Source organism: Lissotriton vulgaris, chromosome 6 (genome assembly GCF_964263255.1).
Source record: "Lissotriton vulgaris chromosome 6, aLisVul1.2, whole genome shotgun sequence".
Lineage (NCBI taxonomy): Eukaryota > Metazoa > Chordata > Amphibia > Caudata > Salamandridae > Lissotriton > Lissotriton vulgaris.
This window is the reverse complement of record NC_141694.1, coordinates 1,006,338,871-1,006,356,501: the sequence shown is the minus strand read 5'-3', so window position 1 is coordinate 1,006,356,501 and position 17,631 is coordinate 1,006,338,871. Positions and strand designations below refer to the sequence as shown.

The 17,631-nt window shown below is 48.6% G+C and overlaps 1 protein-coding gene across 1 annotated transcript in view; it reads left to right on the top strand.

Annotated features, from left to right (window-relative positions):
- URB2 (URB2 ribosome biogenesis homolog) overlaps positions 1–17,631 on the top strand; it is a 966,667-nt gene that overhangs the window by 502,361 nt on the left and 446,675 nt on the right. The window contains exon 7 of the mRNA XM_086927065.1: positions 2,652–2,894. Coding sequence (XP_086783191.1) covers positions 2,652–2,894 — 243 coding nt within the window. The remainder of the gene's footprint in view (positions 1–2,651; positions 2,895–17,631) is intronic.

Below are 17,631 nucleotides of genomic sequence, written 5' to 3'. Positions count from 1 at the left end.
CAAAGTGAAACCAGAATATTTGGATAAAATAGTGGCTTCCATGCTGAAATTGTGTGATCTTAGGCAAATATTAAATTTCACTAAGGTAAGTTCTGGAATGCCATTTCCTATGGGATGCTACCAGCCCATCTTTGATGGGCTTCTCAGAACCTATACTAAAGTAAGTGGAGGATTGCATTTCCAAGGAATAACAGCCTTCCCCTGTGGCTGCTTCCTCTGTTCCATATCCCAGGTTGCCTATTTCAAAGCGGAATACTCTGCTAAAACAGTTTCCATTGATATAAGGCTGAAAATGAATGATTATGAGTAAAATAAAGTGCTGCAAAAATGCAGCTAAATTTCCATATTTGTGCCGCTAAATTTGCTAATCCATGCCGCTATAATCTGGGGGATCTGATAAATGGCCTTCATTTGGCCCTCCTGTTGACATCACTGGAGGAACGAAATTTGAGCCCCCCCCCCCCCCCCCTTGCAAAGTACGTTGAGGGGCCCCCTCCAGACTCAATCAGCCAGAGTATTGTGCTGGGGGGCCCCCTGGAGCTTGCCCCCCCCCCGCACAATGAGGGCTGCGAGGGCCCGTGTTACGCCACTGGCTGACATACTGTCCCCTCGATTCCTAGCAGGGCTGGACTGGGATGACAGACCAGCCCTGGCAATTATGTCCGACTGGCCTCCGGGTGTGGGGGAGGGAGGCTGGCGGAAACATTGCTGTCCTTTTGTTACAAGGGGACGATTTTGCAGCACTGTTGCAAAACCGGCCAAAGCCAACAAAAACGTCCCCCACCGGTACAAAACCGGTCTCCACAGGGGAAATCCCCGGTGTCCTCTACGGCCAGTCGGGCCCTGGTTCCTAGCCCACTGGGATCGTACAAGGCTCTCTTTGCCCCTTCTGCTGACACACCGTCCTCTCAGCTCCACTACCAGTGGGTTCATAAATAGCTCTCTGTCTCTTCTGCTGACGCACTGCCCCCTCAGCTCCCTGCCTACCTCATACATGGCTCTCTCGGCCCCTTCTGTTGGAACACTATCCTGTCATCCGCTTGCTCATTGGATTCACATAAGGTTCCCTCTGCCTCTTCTACTGACACAATGTCCAGTCAGACCCTTGCACACTGTGCTCTTTCATGGTTCTTTCTGGCCCTTTTGAAGACACACTTCCCCTTCAGCTCCTTTCCCCTGGGTTCAAATATAGCTGTCTCTGTCCCTTCTACTATCACACTCTGCCGTCAGCCTCTTGCTTACTGGGTTATTACATGGTTCTCTCTGCCCCTTCCGATCACACATAGCCCTGTCAGGCCCTTGCTCACTATGTTCTCACATGGCTCTGTCTGTCCCTCCTGATGACACACTGTCCCCTCAACCCCTTGTTTATTGGGTTCTAACATGGCTCTTTCACAGGGCACAAGTCCTAAACAATCATTTTCAATGCAATAGGTCTCACATTTGTGAGAGTTTGAGCTATTGGCATTGTAAATGACAAGGCCTTTTATTTATGTATTTTGAAAGCCTGCAAACACATGTAAATATGCACTTTGTACTTATAGTCCTTGCTTACAAAATGCACGGCTGGCAGTAAAACAGGCAGAGTTACTGACAGCCTTGCTTCTCGTAAGCAACTACTACTATAAGTACAAAGTGTGTGTTTATGCACTGATTGCAGGTTTTCAAAACACATAAATAAAAGGCATTGCCATTTACAATGCCAATAGGTCAAACTCTCGCAAATGCGAGACCTATTGCAGTGCAAATGCTTGTTGTTTCAGTTTCTGCCTAGGGCCTCTGGGTTCTATACAGCGCAAAGCTGGTGGGGACTTTCCAGATGGCAGTTTCATATATCTGTGACGTGTGATGCAAGTCTGCATTTTGGACCTTGCATTAGGTGCCATTGATTGCCTTGCAGAGTTTCATATAACAAATTGTGTTTGAAATCCGCAGTACATTTTTTAAACAATTTGTATTGAAAATATTGTCATAGTAATAAAACATTACATTGGTTAAAAGAGATGTAATAAATAACAAAGTTATAAAGTTAACAAAGTCATTTAGAGTAAGAAGATACTTAATAACAGCAAAAAAACAACTGTAACATTAAGAAAAACTATTGAGAGGAAAAAACTAGGAAAGAATAAAATACATCAACATAATAGGTGTATATATTACATAAGTAATGCTTATATTTCACTTTATTTTGTTTTATATAAAAAGGAAAGGAAAGAGAAGAAAGGAAGAAAGAGGAGATAAAACAGGTAGAATATATTATAAGTATTAGAAGAAAGATGTGTGAGGATAGAAAATTTGTAAAAGGTAAACATAATCAGATTTAATCTTTAGAAATATTGAAGAATGAGAGACAGAAGCTATTCTAGGTTCATCACATATATTTCATTCCACCAAATCAAAAAAGATAGTTTAGAATTCTCTTTCCAACAAGTTAATATAACTTTAAAAGCAAGGGCAATCGCAGTACATGTTTTTGAAATTGCGCCTGACCCTTTGAAAACGCTGGCGGGTTTGTTTGGTGTTGAGGGTATTTCATATGGGGAACTTCGTATCAAACAACTTTGTTAAAGGTAAACCTTAAAGTTTATTGTTTCTCAAGCCTTTATAAAAGGGAAATTATTGATGCAGAACTTGTTTATTTATCCATGTAGCTTCTAACAGTGGAGGCCTGTCGCAACCAGCCTCTGGTCTCCGTACTCGTTGTGCCCATTTTGGACCTTGTGGCCTACATGCTAATGAAAGGAGAAGGGATCCTCCAAAGTCCGCACCATGTAACGCTGGCGTTCAGCATTCTTCTGTCTGTGTCATTCGACCGCCTGCACCAAGACGACTACTACACCGTCTTCCATGGAAGTCACAAAATACTTTTCTCCATTTTGCAATATCATACAAAGGTGAGAAACTGAGTCATTAGCAAGAAAGGGACAACATAAGGTGATTACTTGTCAGCACATCTAACCTCCTTGACCTCTGAATGTCTTGCTCTGACGAGCTACTTTGATTTGTAGCAAGAAATGTTTTTCTACAGCCAGTCCTAGGTGGTTAGCAAACTATCTTGAACTTAAATCTTTATTGCTTTCATTTCCTACTATCATTCGAAAATGCAAGAAGCGTACAAATCTAGAAGTTTTAGAAGCACATAAGTATGACAGTCAATGTAGTGTTGTAATAAAAATTGTCTACCATACACAGTCCTTCATCACTTACAAATTAATTATCTTCAACTTTCTTGACTGTTGTATGTCCTAACCTATACATTTGAAATGCTGTAATGTCAATATCTCAATACTCGTTTCAGCACCATTACCATCCAGCAACTGCAGCAACTTTAATCACAGCTGCTTAGTTCTTTAACACGTTCGCTGCGCGCGTCGGTCAACGGCCATCGCAAGCACTACCTCGGTAGTGCAGCGCACGTCCGTTGGCCGACGCGCCCCGCCCACTCTTTCAAACCGCCTCACTGCGGCGGAATTCGCGCCACAGTTAAGCGGTTATTAACTTAACAACTTGTGACAACAAGGACTGAATTGATCCCCCTTGTTATGGAAACATTGATAGGACTGAAAAATGATGGAGAGCTTTTGACCATGTCTCTGGAGTAGAAATATGGGCTACTTTAACAAAGTCAACCCAAAATGAGATTTTCACTGGACTTAAGGCACAACATAGCCCTAGAAACCAGGGCACAAATTAGTCATATTGGCAACATCCAGGACTTCAACACCGTAATATTTCTATCTTGGTCATGTGGTTAGCTTGACTCCTAATGGAACTCAAATGTTCCTTTTCATTAATATAAAAACTAGATATTTGCCCTTGGGGGATTCATGCCATTGGTGTGATACATTAGAATGAATTAGTCAATTGTTACTCATCTTGGCTCAAAAATACATTTTAAAAAAGCTGCAATGGGATGGCCGTGACTCTCCAAATATGTTCCAACAGCCAGAATCCTTGCTACCAAAATTAGTTGTCAAAAGGTCATCTTTATGCAGTAACATGGCAGAGATTGGTTGATGGGGCCCAGCTGTTGGACTCAGCTAGCCATCAGCAGGTCTGTATGTTTTAACAAATAAGGAATCACGTATGTTCTTAGACCAAATAAAGAGTTGTAGTAATGGTCAAAGTATCCTTAACTTGACTACACTTTTGGAGGTTGAGTGGAGCCACCTGTGATGGCAGATTCACTTTAGGCATTACAGGTCTGGACAGCCCCTTGGTTATCACCCCTGCGTGCCAAAGCCTAAAATTGGCACAACAACGTGACAATGATGTTTTAGAATCTAAATATTAAACTGACTCATGTTCTGAAGAAGGGCTGGAGACACAATGCTGCCACAGAGGTCTCTGCCTGCCTCACAATGTATGCTGCAAAGGTCACTCATAGAAGGAAGACTTGCCCCAGTACTGTGAAAATCACTCCTAAAAGCCAACAACCAGAATCAAAACCAAGGTCTACCTGCCAGACAGTAAAACACAGAAGGTTTCCAATGTTTCTTGAAAAGGTTATTTAAAGAAAAGACCAAGGAGCTTGATCCTGCCCACCCTTTTCCCATTTCTGATGAGTCAATTTTTTTACTCCGGCTTCTCTCTGCTCAAGCATCTAGTGCACATTTGCTTTATGAAGACAACCATATCTTTTATAGGCAAAGCCTCAGACACAGGCGGAAGCTAAGCGGTGCAGCAGCAGCAAAATATATCTCTCTTCAGACTGTGAGATGCCTGTGTCCTGTAAAAGAACTCTCAGCCTGCATGCTAAGAGCCTTTTGGGGTTCAAAGCACTTACTATTAATTTGGGCTGGTGGATGACTGAGGTGAAAATTAACTATTCTCCTGAAACTTCTTTTAAATGAGTATGTGCCTTCCTAATTTCAATCTCCGAATAAAAACTATGTGGGCTTCCTCATCATCTTAAACACACACTTTAAAAAATCTCCATCTGATACATAGTAAAACAGTGCAAAATAACCATCATGGGTTCAATATTACGGGGTTAAAAAGAAAACAAGCACTATATCAAGAACAAGAGAGTCAGAGTGTGGAAAAGATGTAGTCTGGGTACCGCAAAATACAGGATTAATCTTATCAGATACAGTGAAAACGTCCGTCACAACTTCATAAGATACAAAATAACGGACTTAAACCATATTAAAACCAAATTCCTTTTATCACAGTCAGGTAACAGGCCCTAAGGGTTAATCATAGCTGGACCTAAGTCTAATGGCAGCCCTTGAAAAGCTAAGAACATGCAGAACTGAGTAGCTAGAAAGCAGTTGTTAAAAGATCAAAGCAGGTCTAACCGGACTAAAACTTGATTTTTTAAGAAAAGAAATGATAAAAGACTTTCTAGGAACCTCATAAAAACTACAGAACATTCAAAAGTGCATCATATCCTGTGGGGACTTTCCGTCGCAGACATAGGGTGAGAGGCACTGCCCTCTATAAACTCTGCGAGGATGGGCCAGGAGAAAATTAAAAAGATCTAATCGAAATCGGGTCAATAAAAAACGGTCGTGGTTACTTTTAAACCATACGAGATATGGTTTGATTGATGGCCCTGTTTTCAGTAAGAGGTACCTACGTACACTAGATTTCCTCAGTTCCACTTATTCTCTGGCACTGATGTGCTTCTTTGAAAATTTCTCCTTCACCCAAGTCCTATCCCTACTACAAATCTTCTCTGGGTTCTCGAATAGATCTGCCCTTCCCAGGCTAGAGAAGCATTTTCCGACGTACTTGAGACAGCAGAAATGATTCACGTGATTGAGGGAGAGACAATTCCTTAAAATGTCCTTACTTAAGGGCGTTTTCCTTCATGTTCCAGATTTTCATCCATATGATAGGGGGCGAAAATCGAACACTTCTGAGAGGAAAGCCATTCCTAGTTCTTCGTGCACTACAAACAATGGGATACTCTGTGGTAAGCAGAGTATCCATCCCAGAAAGGTATTTTCCACAATTTGCAGTGCATACTGCTCAGTGTGACCCCAGATCTCGCTCCTAGAAGTAATTTTCAAAATTCATTTAGCTTTATAAATCTGCTAGAATGGCCCAGTCGGCCTACTTCCCAATCTGGTTGCAAAATTAAAAGCAGCGTTTATCGCCCTGGCCAGGTCCCCCATCTTTAGACTTGTCAGAGAGCGGCAATTCAGGTCCTCATCGAGCACTACCCTTCAGGTAGGAAAAAATGTCCATCTTGGAGATCGGCATAAACCCTACCTAAAATGTGTAGGACTTAGCTGGTCGGAGGCCCACCTCCATTACAAGTTATTTGCTGTGATTGACCAACAAGTCCAGGTCCTCCATAAATTGTACAAAGGAATTCAGCAGTAGCTGTAAACCCCTCGCTGTCCTCGCCATGAGGATAGCGTCATCAGCATACAAGAGGAACGGCAGACTTTGCTCACCCACCTGGGGGCAATCAGTTTTTAAGTTCTAGAGGACATGCTCCAGATTGTTGATATACAAATTAAAAAGAAAAGGGGCCAAGATACACTCTTGGTGAGACCCCCCCCCCCCCCCCTCCCCCCCTGCCTAAGTGGAGAACTAATGTTTCACTTTGAGATCTTTGGAGTAACGAACTACGACTTTAGCATCTCAATGGAAGTCCCTTAAGAACAGGACAATATTGTTATTGATGCCAATAGAAAGCATCGTCTGTCCGAATTTGGATCTGTTGACGCAATCGAACGCGGAAGACAGATCAATGAAAGCTAGGTAGACGGTGCCAGGGCAGGCAACAGTGTACTTATTCAAAACGATACATAAGTTTAGACACTGGTCCACTGTTGAGCAGCCCAGGTGAAAACGATATTAGATCTCTGTTAGAACGTTATTGTCGTCTGCCCAGCTTATTAACCTGTCTAATACCATACGACCCACCACCTGTACCACAGAATCCAAAAGAGAGATTGGCCTATAGCAATGAGTGCTATCCTGATCTCCTTTTTTGAAGACCGGGACAATGGTAGATAAAGCCCAAATGGCAGGACAGCCGATCTTAACCGTGGTGTTGTTCATTGAGGCGAGTACGGGTGCCCAGAAGTCCAAATTTGAAATGTAGAGATCTGGGCGGATCCCTTCAGAACCTAGGACATTGTTTTTAGATAACCCCATTATACCTGCTCTAACTTCCTGTACTGTGAATGTGACCTCAGACTTGCCCGTAACAGTTTCCTGGGCGTCAATCAAGGAGAAACATGCCCTTATAGTGGCGCACCCACTGGTCCTCGGTGATATGGGCATCCAATAGATTGGCACTATCAAATGCCAAAAAGGGACTATTCATGTGCTCTAGAACTTGGAACTATTACCCGATGTACTAGTCTCTAACAACTCTGACCCGGCCTCCTCTTTCAAAGCGGCCTTCTTTCCCTCACGTGAGGTCGAGAATGGAAGCTGTTAATATAAACATGCCTATGGTTGCTCAGGGCTCGCTAAGAACGGTGAAGATGATGTTCTGAGCAGAAGTAATAGATCCCATGAATTTGTATGACTACGTAAGGAAATTATAAATTTTTGTTCATATTATCTGTGATTAGTTTGTAGTTTAATAGTTTTGAGTCTATAGGCAATAGTGAGCAGTGCGGTAATTGGCGACGGCCCCAGTCACTATATTGTAAATTCTCATTTTATTAAGAGTTACAGGGGCATGGTCACCGACCTTCTGCCATTGGTTTGGCTTCATTCATCCCAGTTCAACAAAATGCCCTTCCTTGTTTGTAATTCAAGATTGTCAGTATGATTGACTTTGCAAAGAATTAAGGGGATCGGAAAGGAAGGTAATAAGGGCGGGTATACAGGGACACAGCAAACTTAAGCTACCACTTAACATTCTGTGAATAACCCATATAATAGAGACATCTAGCTGCAGATTCCTTAACTTAGAATATCCCCAGGCGTGAGACTGGATCCGAAAACATTTTGCAGCTGCACCTCTGCGCGCTGACGTCTGTTTCCTTCTTTTCCACGTGCAACGCGGATCCTGAGTGAGCTCTTCTGGCCTGTTTTCAGTCCTCCTTTTCGACGCTTCGCGCCGGAAACAGTGTGAGATGCCTTCGGGCTTTAAATCTTGTAATTCCTGTTCACGGCAAATGTCCGCGACAGACCTGTATCTTATTTGTATGTTGTGTCTGGGTGAGCACTATGACTCCGCGGACTGTGAGGCCTGCCAATGTCTGAAACCCAAGTCTCGGCGGGAGCGCCGTATGAAGCTTCTATCGGCACGGCTGTCCCGGTCGGAGTCGTCTCGCCCCTCTGCCTCATCGCTGACTGCAGGTCCCTCCACTGTTTGGTTCTGCCGTCGATCGCCCTCTGGGGCCCGGGCAGTCGTACTCCACTTGGTAAGTCAAGGCGCTTGTCGCCTAGGTCATCGATCTCAGCTTCTTCTGTTGTCGGGGGCTCTGGTACCCGGAACTTTCCGGACATGCGCTCCCGGCGGTCCCCCCATCTATGAATGAATGAATGAATGAATGAATAGAGGTCTTGTAATGCGCTAACTTAGCCCAAAGGGCATCAAGGCGCAGGAGACAGACAGACATAGAGTCTCAGAAATAGACAAACATAGAGTCTCAGAAAGGCAGAAAAAGATAAAATCAGTATGCCTGGGAAAAGAGCCAGGTCTTTAAAAGTTTGCGGAAAATCCCCAGTGAGGGTTGCCTGGATAGTTCAGGGGGGAGAGAATTCCAAAGTTTGGGGGCCAAGGTGGAAAAGGCTCCCCCCCCCCCCCCACCCCCCCACTTCACCCTTTAAAATCTGGGGACAGAGAGCAGATTTCTAGAGGCCGAGAGGAGAGTTCTACTAGGAATGTAGGGGCTAACAAGGGACCTAATACCTTCAGAACCTGATCCAAAAACTGCCCTATGGGCCATGCAGATAAGCTTGAAAGAGATCCTGGCCTGTATTGGTAGCCAGTGCAGATCTTTCCTGGCCTGAGTTGCAGATGCAAGCCTAGGAAGGTTCAAGACCATCCTGGCTGCGGCGTTTTGGACCATCTGGAGGCGATGGAGAGACTTCTTATTAATGCCGCCATAGAGCGCATTACAGTAGTCAAGCCTGGAGGAGACTAGGGCAACTGTTGACTGTTTGCGGGCATCAGGCGACAGATATGGGGCAATCTTTTTCAGCGTCCGGATGATGGCACAGCAGGTGGACACTGTTCTGTTGACCTGGAGGTCAAAAGAGAGGGCCGGATCAATAAGTACGCCCAAATTCCTGGCCGAGTGGGTCGGGTGGGGACAATCCCCCAAGGAGGAGGGCCACCAATCCCCAGACCACATATCTTGACTTCCTCCAAAAATCAAGACCTCTGTCTTTTCTCCATTTAGATTTAGATAGTTCCGTACCATCCATTGCGAGACTGCCTCCATGCAAGCTCGGAACTTGAGGGCAGAATCTTTTGTTGACTGAGTAGTGGAAACAATCTGGGTATCGTCAGCGTATGACAATGCCTGGTAACCAAAAGATCGCACCACTTTGGCAAGTGGGGTTACATAGATGTTAAATAAAAGCGGGCTCTAGCAAGAGCCCTGCGGAACCTCACATTGCACAGACTGAGAGGGGGACATAAAGTTACCCAACTTTACTTTCTGCTGTCTCTGATGGAGGAAGGAGGATAGAAGATTTAGGGCACTGCATCCGCCCTTTCCTGGTGTGGGAGAGACTCTGGCCCAAATGGACGCTTATGCTACGGCCTTGCAGGCCTCCCTTGGGTCCTCTCCGATTCCTGGGGCGTCCCTGGGACTTCCGCTTCTTGTGGGGTCTCCGACGGACTCGCCGGCGGGTTCGCCCCCGGCGCCGATTGAGCCCTTGTCTCCCAGGTACGTCGGAGATGTGGTGTCGTTAGGGCGCGGCCCTTCTGGATCCCCCTCTTTGACCCACGGCGCCTCTACCTCGCTGCATAGCCCTGCAGGGCTCCCTGTGGCGCCTCAGTTGGTTGACCGTGCTCATAGCCCTGACGTGAGCAAACTCCAGCCTTCCGGGCACGCGGCCGCATGTCTGGAGCCAAGGTCGGCGCCGTTCCGGCGCCGGATACTTGCCTCCTCGACTCCGCCTCAGCTCCTTTCTCCAGAATCAGAGACCGCTCTGGATGCGGCTGAGCCGGCGCCGTGGTGACGCAGGAAGATTGCCTCACCGGCCCCGGCGACCTCTTCTTCTTCAGAGGGGGAGCTTGTCATAGTTTTGGTGTCGACTCGATGCCGGAGGCTGCAGAGTCGGCGTCTGACGAGGCACAATCGGCGCCGACACATGTTGTTTCGATGCTGTGTCAACACTGAGTTCTGGAATCTTCTATAGAGGCATCTGGGGAGTGTTCGGCTCCGCCCTCCCCTCCCGCCTGGCGTCGCCGGAGCTAGTGTTACCAATGCCCCCCTTGGAATTTGTGGAGCCTCCTCAGGAGCTTCTAGATCCAGCAGGCTGTTTGCCTCCCCAGGAGCCCCGTCAGGATCCTCATTCTTCCATGGGGCTTCCTTCCGTGGGGCATTGGCCATACCCCCAGTGTCTTGGGAGGCTCAGCCTACAACCCTCCCCCACTGATGGGCTGTTTTCCCCTCCGCGGAGGGCTACAGAGGCTGGTGCAGATTTTTTGAGAGTGGTCTCTTTGGCCACCCGTATTTTGAAAAAGCAACCCCCCTCTACCCCCTTGTCGGAAGACCCCTTGCTTGCGGTCCTCCACCGGGGGTCCGGCAATGTGGAGCCGCTTGTTGGACTTGGCCCTTCTGGCAGGTTCACCCCTGAACTTTTTGCCTAGTGACTTCTGGTCTTTTCGCACTTTGACACTGTGGCGCAGTGTAAAATGCGTGCGCTCCTTGACTGCGTGTGTGAGATTGGCCTGCCCTCCCATAGGAATGCATGGGAAATGTCTGTGTCCCTGGTAGTTCCTGGTGCGTGAGGTGTGCATGCGCGAGTTTGGTATGTGCGAACTCGTGAGAGTGAATGCTGCGCAATGGTATGTGCGGCGTGTATGTGTCTAGAGGGGAAGTGCCACTTCTAGACATGGCTGTACGTGTGCTGTGAGGGTGCTGGAGTGTGATTGGCTGGAGCTGGCTGGTGAGCCTGGCTCCAGGAGTCTGTGTGGGTCTGGCCCGGTGGTGAATGGAGAGATTAGCATGCTGATGTGAGGGAGGGGCTGCACCTGTGTCCTGAATGAGGCTGGGTTTCCCCCACACAATGCTGGCTCCGCCCCCTGTGGTGCGACTGATGACCCTAGTCCCCCTAGTGAATGAAAGGGGTGGTTGAGCCATCAAGGGTACTCCAAAACCAGCTGCGACTGGTTCTCCCCCCTCCCTGCACCTGAAGACAAGGGAAAGGGTGTATAAAAGAGGGGCTGTGACCCCATGAAAATGTTCTTGTTTTGCTGCTTGAATCTGCCAGGGGCCTGCTGCTGCTTGGGCCCGGGGGAAGGCTTGCCTCCCCTGGGCCCTGCCCAGCCCCTGGACTCCTGAAGGACTTTGCTGGACTTGTGGACCTTTACCTGGTGCCCTTCTAGCGCCTGGAGCGCTGGATTGCCTACTAAGCGCTTGGGAGCGATTTATTTCCTGCTCTAACGCTGGGAGCGCGTTAGTTGTGTCCTAAGCGCCATGGGGCGCTTTATGGTCTATAGCGCTTTGGAGCGCTCTAATGGCCTCAGCCGGTGCCCACCCGGCATTACCCTGACTGGATTGCGGGTTGGCGGCTGCCCACGCCGCATTTTGCCGATTTTCGGCGCGGGTGCCACCCCGCTTATTTGCCCTTTAATAGACCTCTAGCGAGTGCCCACCTCGCTGTACAATTTAATTAAATCCGGTGCCCACCCGGCATTGCCCCGTGTTTTCACCACCGCCGGCCCGGAGAAGAGATTGGGAGGCGCTGTCCCGCCTCCCTACCCCCAGGGCCGCGCTGCGATTGGCCGCAGCCGCGACCCGGAAGTCAGGCAGGCTGCGGCGGGACCGAGGGACACCCGGAAGTGCTCCGGTAGAAGAAAGGTGAATAGAGGCACCCTGAGGACCCGGGAGGACGGGAGCTCACCCCGCCTCCACCCGACACAGAGGAGAAGTACCCGGCGCCTTCCTTTCCCCCCAGGCTCCAATGAAGTGAGGAGGAGCCCCAGAATACCGCCGGTGAGTGACACGGGCTGGCGAGAGCTCTCCCTCCGTAGCCAGACCCGGTGAGTGATTCCAAGGGCAGTTGTGGTTAGCGCAGAGCTGCCCCGGTTGGCAGCGGGCCGCTCCCACGCTCAAAGTGCATTGGGCCTTGTAATTTAGGAGCCCCGAGGCTCCCAGGGAATTTCCTGCCTCTGAGTCCCCCGAGTGGGACTCCAGCGTCCAGGGGTATGTTTTTGAATGAGCCCTGAGAGGCTCAAGCGGCCCCATGTGTTGACGAGCCCCGAGAGGCTCGGGGGGCATTGCTTAGTTTGAAGGCCTAGAGGGCTCCAAACTGCACCTATGTATCTTTCAGAGCCAGAGGGCTCCAACCTTTGCACAGTTTCGCTCCTAGGGGCCAGTGAGGGCCCCTGTCGCAGTTTTGTCCCAGCTGCCCAGCAAGTAGTGGACAGCTGCACCGTTTAGGTTCTTTCTTTTCTAGGGACATATTCTGGACTTAAAAGTGAGACGCACTCCTTCATCCCTGGCCTTTCCCCAGCTGCGCAGCACTTAGTGCCAGCTGCAGCGTTTAGGCCCCCTGTTCTGTCCCTCAGCTGCCCAGCAAGTAGTGGGCAGCTGCAACGTTTAGGTTTTGGCGCAGTGGCGCAACCTGGACCCTGGACTTTTGATGTAAGTTCTGTGTTAATGTGATTTATGCGAAGTGTTCTTTGCTGCACCTCTGAATGTGTTGTAGATGCATCATGTGCCTTGTTCCTTACACCGCTGAACATGTATTGATGCGTCATGTGTTCCTTACACCGCTGAATGTGTTGTTGATACATCATGTGTTTTCCTTCCCTGCACCTCTGAATGTATGTTTATGCATCATGTGTTTTGTCCCCAGGTCTATACACCTAAATGTATGGTGATATTTAGTTGGTTGTTCTTGCTAGTACAGGTGGTGCTAGTGAGGTCCTGGTTCCCTGCGTGACCTGTTCCTAAGGTGGTTAGGATTGCGTAGGTGGTACTTATCTGATTACCAGTAGTTACCGGTTGTGTGCTATTTTGTGCTACAGTGACCTTCTGTTATGTTCTAAGTGATATTCCAAGGGCTTGATACTGAGCTCGCCCCCTGACCAGAGTCCCAGGACCAGTGGACTCTATTGTGCCTTCCCTGACAAATTGCTGAGATTTGTCTGATCTCCTTGGGCTCCTGGAGCCTCGCTGAGATGTGCCTTGCTCATTCCCCTAGGCAGCTCATGCACGGCAGCCCGTCCAAGCCTCGAGCAGCACCACTCTCCCCTGAGCCGCGCCGCTTCGCTGGGTCGCCCGCATCCTGCCTTCCCCTCCTCTTCTGAGCCGCACACATTGGTCGCCCCAGAGAAACGCTTGTAGCTAGCCGGCCGCCTGCTCAAGTTTACTAAGGAGGTCACTCGCATTATCCCGCGCAACCAGGCCGGAAGGTACTGTCCGATAGGCTCTATGTTCTAAGTTCTAGGCCTACAAGTATTGTATTCTAAGTTCTAAAAGTGCTGATTCCTGACAGTGGTCCAGGTGGCCCTGTCTTGTACATATCCCCTGTAAATTCTGCCCGTGCCTGTTGGCACATTGTAAAGTGTGTGTTTTTATCTAATGTGTTTTGGTGTAATACAAAGGCTATTTTTATATATAACCTTGTGTGGAGTTTCCTTTGTGGTGGGCCTTAGGTGTTGTTGCTGGGGTGCGTGCGCAAATACTTAACTCACATCGCCTCCAAGTTTAGCCTTGCTGCTCGCGCCACGTTACCTAGAGGGTGAGCAGGGGTTATCTTGGCGTGTAACTCCCTTGCCCTGACTTGGGAGTGGTGGTCTCTGACTGACTTTGGCGCAAACCCTGGCCAGCCAGGGATCCCATTTCTAACACCGCTTTTGCCTTTTGAGGCTTCACTTTATGATGCCCTCTTGGGTACCTGGGTCCGACCTGCTTCAGGAGATCCTGTGGCTCGTTCAGTTTTGCACCGCCACTGCCCAGCTCCACATGATCCTGTCTGTCTTTTTGTGCACCTTGATGCGCAGGGGTTTGTGTTGCAGACTGCCTTTCCTTCTCTGCCGCCCCTAACGCTTCCCCCCTCTTTGGAGTCCAGGTGGCTTGAATCCTGTGGTAGGAACATTTTTGCATCCACTAGTGCTACCCTTCGGTCCTTAAATACTGTGTGTGTTTTGGCTCGAGCTACCTTTGCCCTGTGGTTCTCTGCAGAGTCCTTGCTTTCTGCCACCTCCAAAGGTGCTCGCGTTGATCTCATTCACTTCATTCATGATGGCCGCGACCTGGCCGAATTCACAATCCGTTCAGCCTTAGATACTGCGGATTCTTTGAGCTGAGCCATGGCGAGTTCTGTTGCCTTAAGGCGTCACGCTTGGCTGTGAGATAGTGTATTCCCTGAAAATATCCGGGAACGTCTGGTTGATTTACCCTTTGATGGGGTTTTGCTCTTTGATGCTCACGCCGAGTCGGCGGTTCACCAGCTCCTGGCGGGCTTTCGTCCTCCCTCTTAGGTCATTTTAGGCCTGACTTCTATGGCGAGTTTTTCATTTTGCATCCCTTAACATGGGCAGTGAGCCTTTAGATGCACTTTGTGTTTAACATAGGCAGTGAGGCTTACGTATTCTTTTTTATGTTATGCTTACCCTTTTTACTAGCATCACATGTATGCATTTTCCTTTTGGCCTTCTGTGGCCGTGTTCCACAGGTTGCTGTGTCCTCTGATTGTGGTTTTCAGCCGGTGGCTCCGCTTGGTAATGTCATTACCGCCCGAAACTCTGTTCATGGGTTCAGTTCGTTGCTGCATTCTTTTGGCCTGGCTTATTGCCCTAAGAGGTGTCCCCCGTTGTCCGGGGTATAAATACTCCATGTGGGTACTTGTACGCTATTATATAGCCTTGCTTATCTCACCTGGGCCTGGAGAGCATGTGGGCTCCATGCGCCGATTGAATGTACGGTGTTCTATGTTTTTCCTTGGTGCCATCTGCTTTCGCCATGGTCATCCTCCTCTTTTGGAGGTTTCTTGGTCTCCTCTTCGCAAACTTCTCCTACCTGCTCTAAATGTGCTAGGTATGGTCCAGCATATACATTATTTCTACATACTGGTTGCCTTGGTTTTCTCTTCCTATGTCGCCACCTCTTGTAGTGGTTGCGAAGTTTGGACCAATATCTCCATGTGTGGGGGAGCCTTTCTAGGTGGTTGCAAGTTGTCCATAGGTTCCCATTTGCTTCCACTTCCTGGAGTAAATTCCAGTTGTCATATGCTACCTTTTTGGTGTTCAACACAGGCCGTGTCTTCTGGAGTGTTAGTCTTGGATTCTGAGACTCTTTCCACCATTAGTTGACTTGGTGTTTTTGGCCTCTCCCTTCGGATATGCCTACTCTTGTTAAAGCTACGCCTGTGGGACAGTTCTTCTGATGGCAGTGGTCACTGATTACTGTCTGAGAGTCTATATTGTGGTTGTTCCTACCTTTGCCTTCCTTTTGCTCGGTCGGGCACTCTTCTGTTCCTGCGTAAGCCACTTTAAGGTCTCTATTGCTGTTGCCGGCGGCGTTTTCTACCTGCTTCAGCGGGTTGGGGGTTCATGTTATTACCTCTCTTTACCCTTTTGGGATTGGGAGTGCGCTTGGCGTGCTTCTTGTCCTGCTGGCTATGTCCAATGCATTGCTCATGTTCTGGCTTGCCTTTGGGCTCTTGCCACCGGCACTTTCGACTTCCTTTTATAACCTGGTCTGTTAGGCACTGGTTGCATCTCTTCAAGTTCATTCCAAGCTTGGGTTAATTCACTTTCGGGCGCCATTTAGCGGAAAGGGATCCTCTCTCCCTATCTCTCTCTCTCTCTCTCTCTCTCTTCTCTGGATCATACCGTTCTACTTGTCATTTTCATACTGGTATGATGTGGCATCCTTCCGGCATGTTGTCGGATATCTTCTATCCTGTGACTGCTGCTCTTCGAGCTGCTGGGGTTGTTGTCGGGCTGTTTTGCCACAGTTTTTCCCCTTTATTCATCACCTTGTTTCCGGATCACTTGCCTGGCGCTTTCTGTTGTCCCGTCGCAGACCCACCTCCCTTTTGGGGTATGGCTGTGGTATCTATTCTAAGTTAAGGAATCTGCGGCTAGATGTCTCTATCAGATGTACGAGTTACTTACCTTCGGTAATGATGTATCTGGTAAAGACGTTGCGTTGTCTAGCCGCAGATTCCTTAATGCCCACCCAGCCTCCCCGTTCTGCGAGGACCTTGTCTGGTAGTGTGCTCCCCTGACCTCTTCAGTTGCCATTGGGTTATATCTTCAAGGGGTTCAGGTTGTTGCACTCCCCTGGGTGCTTTCATATACAGTCAACCTCTGCTGAGGTGCTTCTTTTCTGTTACATGGTGTCTTTGATCCACAGGAAGGTTCGTTGTCCTCTCCAGTCCCTTCCCTTCAGTCTGCTCTACTGCCTCTGGGTCATGTTCCCCTTGTGCTCATCCTCTTTGATGGTCGATTGTGCTGTTTTCCCTCCTCTGTTTTTGAAGGGGAAAGGCCAGTCTTCACTTTCTTTCCTACAGTGGACTGTTGTTCTTTCTGTGTTCAGTTCTTAGTGGACAGCACAGTTCCACATGGCACGTTCAGTCTTTTCTGTCTGTTGTAATGTTCTTCCCTTGTTGCACTTGGGAAGGGGTCTCCTTTTGGCTTGCAAGGCTCTTTCTCCCAGCCTCCACTTATATGGGTAGGCGGTGTCTATTCTTTCTTTAGGATGGTGTCTTCCACCATCCTCCTTCTTTATTCACAGAATTTTCATTTCTCGCACACTGTTCCCATACTTTCACAGTTTTTTAGTTGGTGACTCCGCGTTGTGCTGTGTAAAGGTTTCTCTGAAGAAAACTGACGTCAGCGCGCCGGGAGGGACTTATATGACCTCACTGACGTTACGTACGAGAACGACATCAGGGCGGGGTCGCGTGGCGCCGTCCCCAGGCACGCAGTGGTGCTGCTGCAAACAATTTCCGGATCCAGTCACACGCCTGGGGATATTCTAAGTTAGGGAATCTGCAGCTAGACAACGTCTCTACCAGATCCATTGTTACCGAAGGTAAGTAATTCGTACTACGGAGGGGTCCATTTGTGACCTAAGATTAACCAGAAAGAGCCAGTAGAGAGTCTCTACCCACTAGGGTTTAGGTGAAAAGACCTGCACTTCACTACTATCATTAGCTGCCACTGTCATCAGCAGTGTAATGGCCTGGTCATTGGTGTGGGAGTCACCCATGGTAAAATGAACAGACTCACACACTTTTCATTATACCTCTTTTAGAGGCCACATGGAAGCATATGCGGCAGCTTTGCAGGCCTCGCTGGTTCCTGCTCTTTCTCTTTCCCCTCCTGGGACGTCAGCGGATCCCTTGCGCTGTGCGAGGCCTTACGCAGCGGCGCCGGCGGCTCCGGCGCCAACTGGTTCGGATCCAGACTTGGAGGATGTGGTACTGTTGGCGTGCTACCCTTTGGGGGTCCCTCCTTCGGACCAGAGCGCCCGACTTCGCCGCAAACTCCTACCGGAGTCCCTGTGGTGTCGC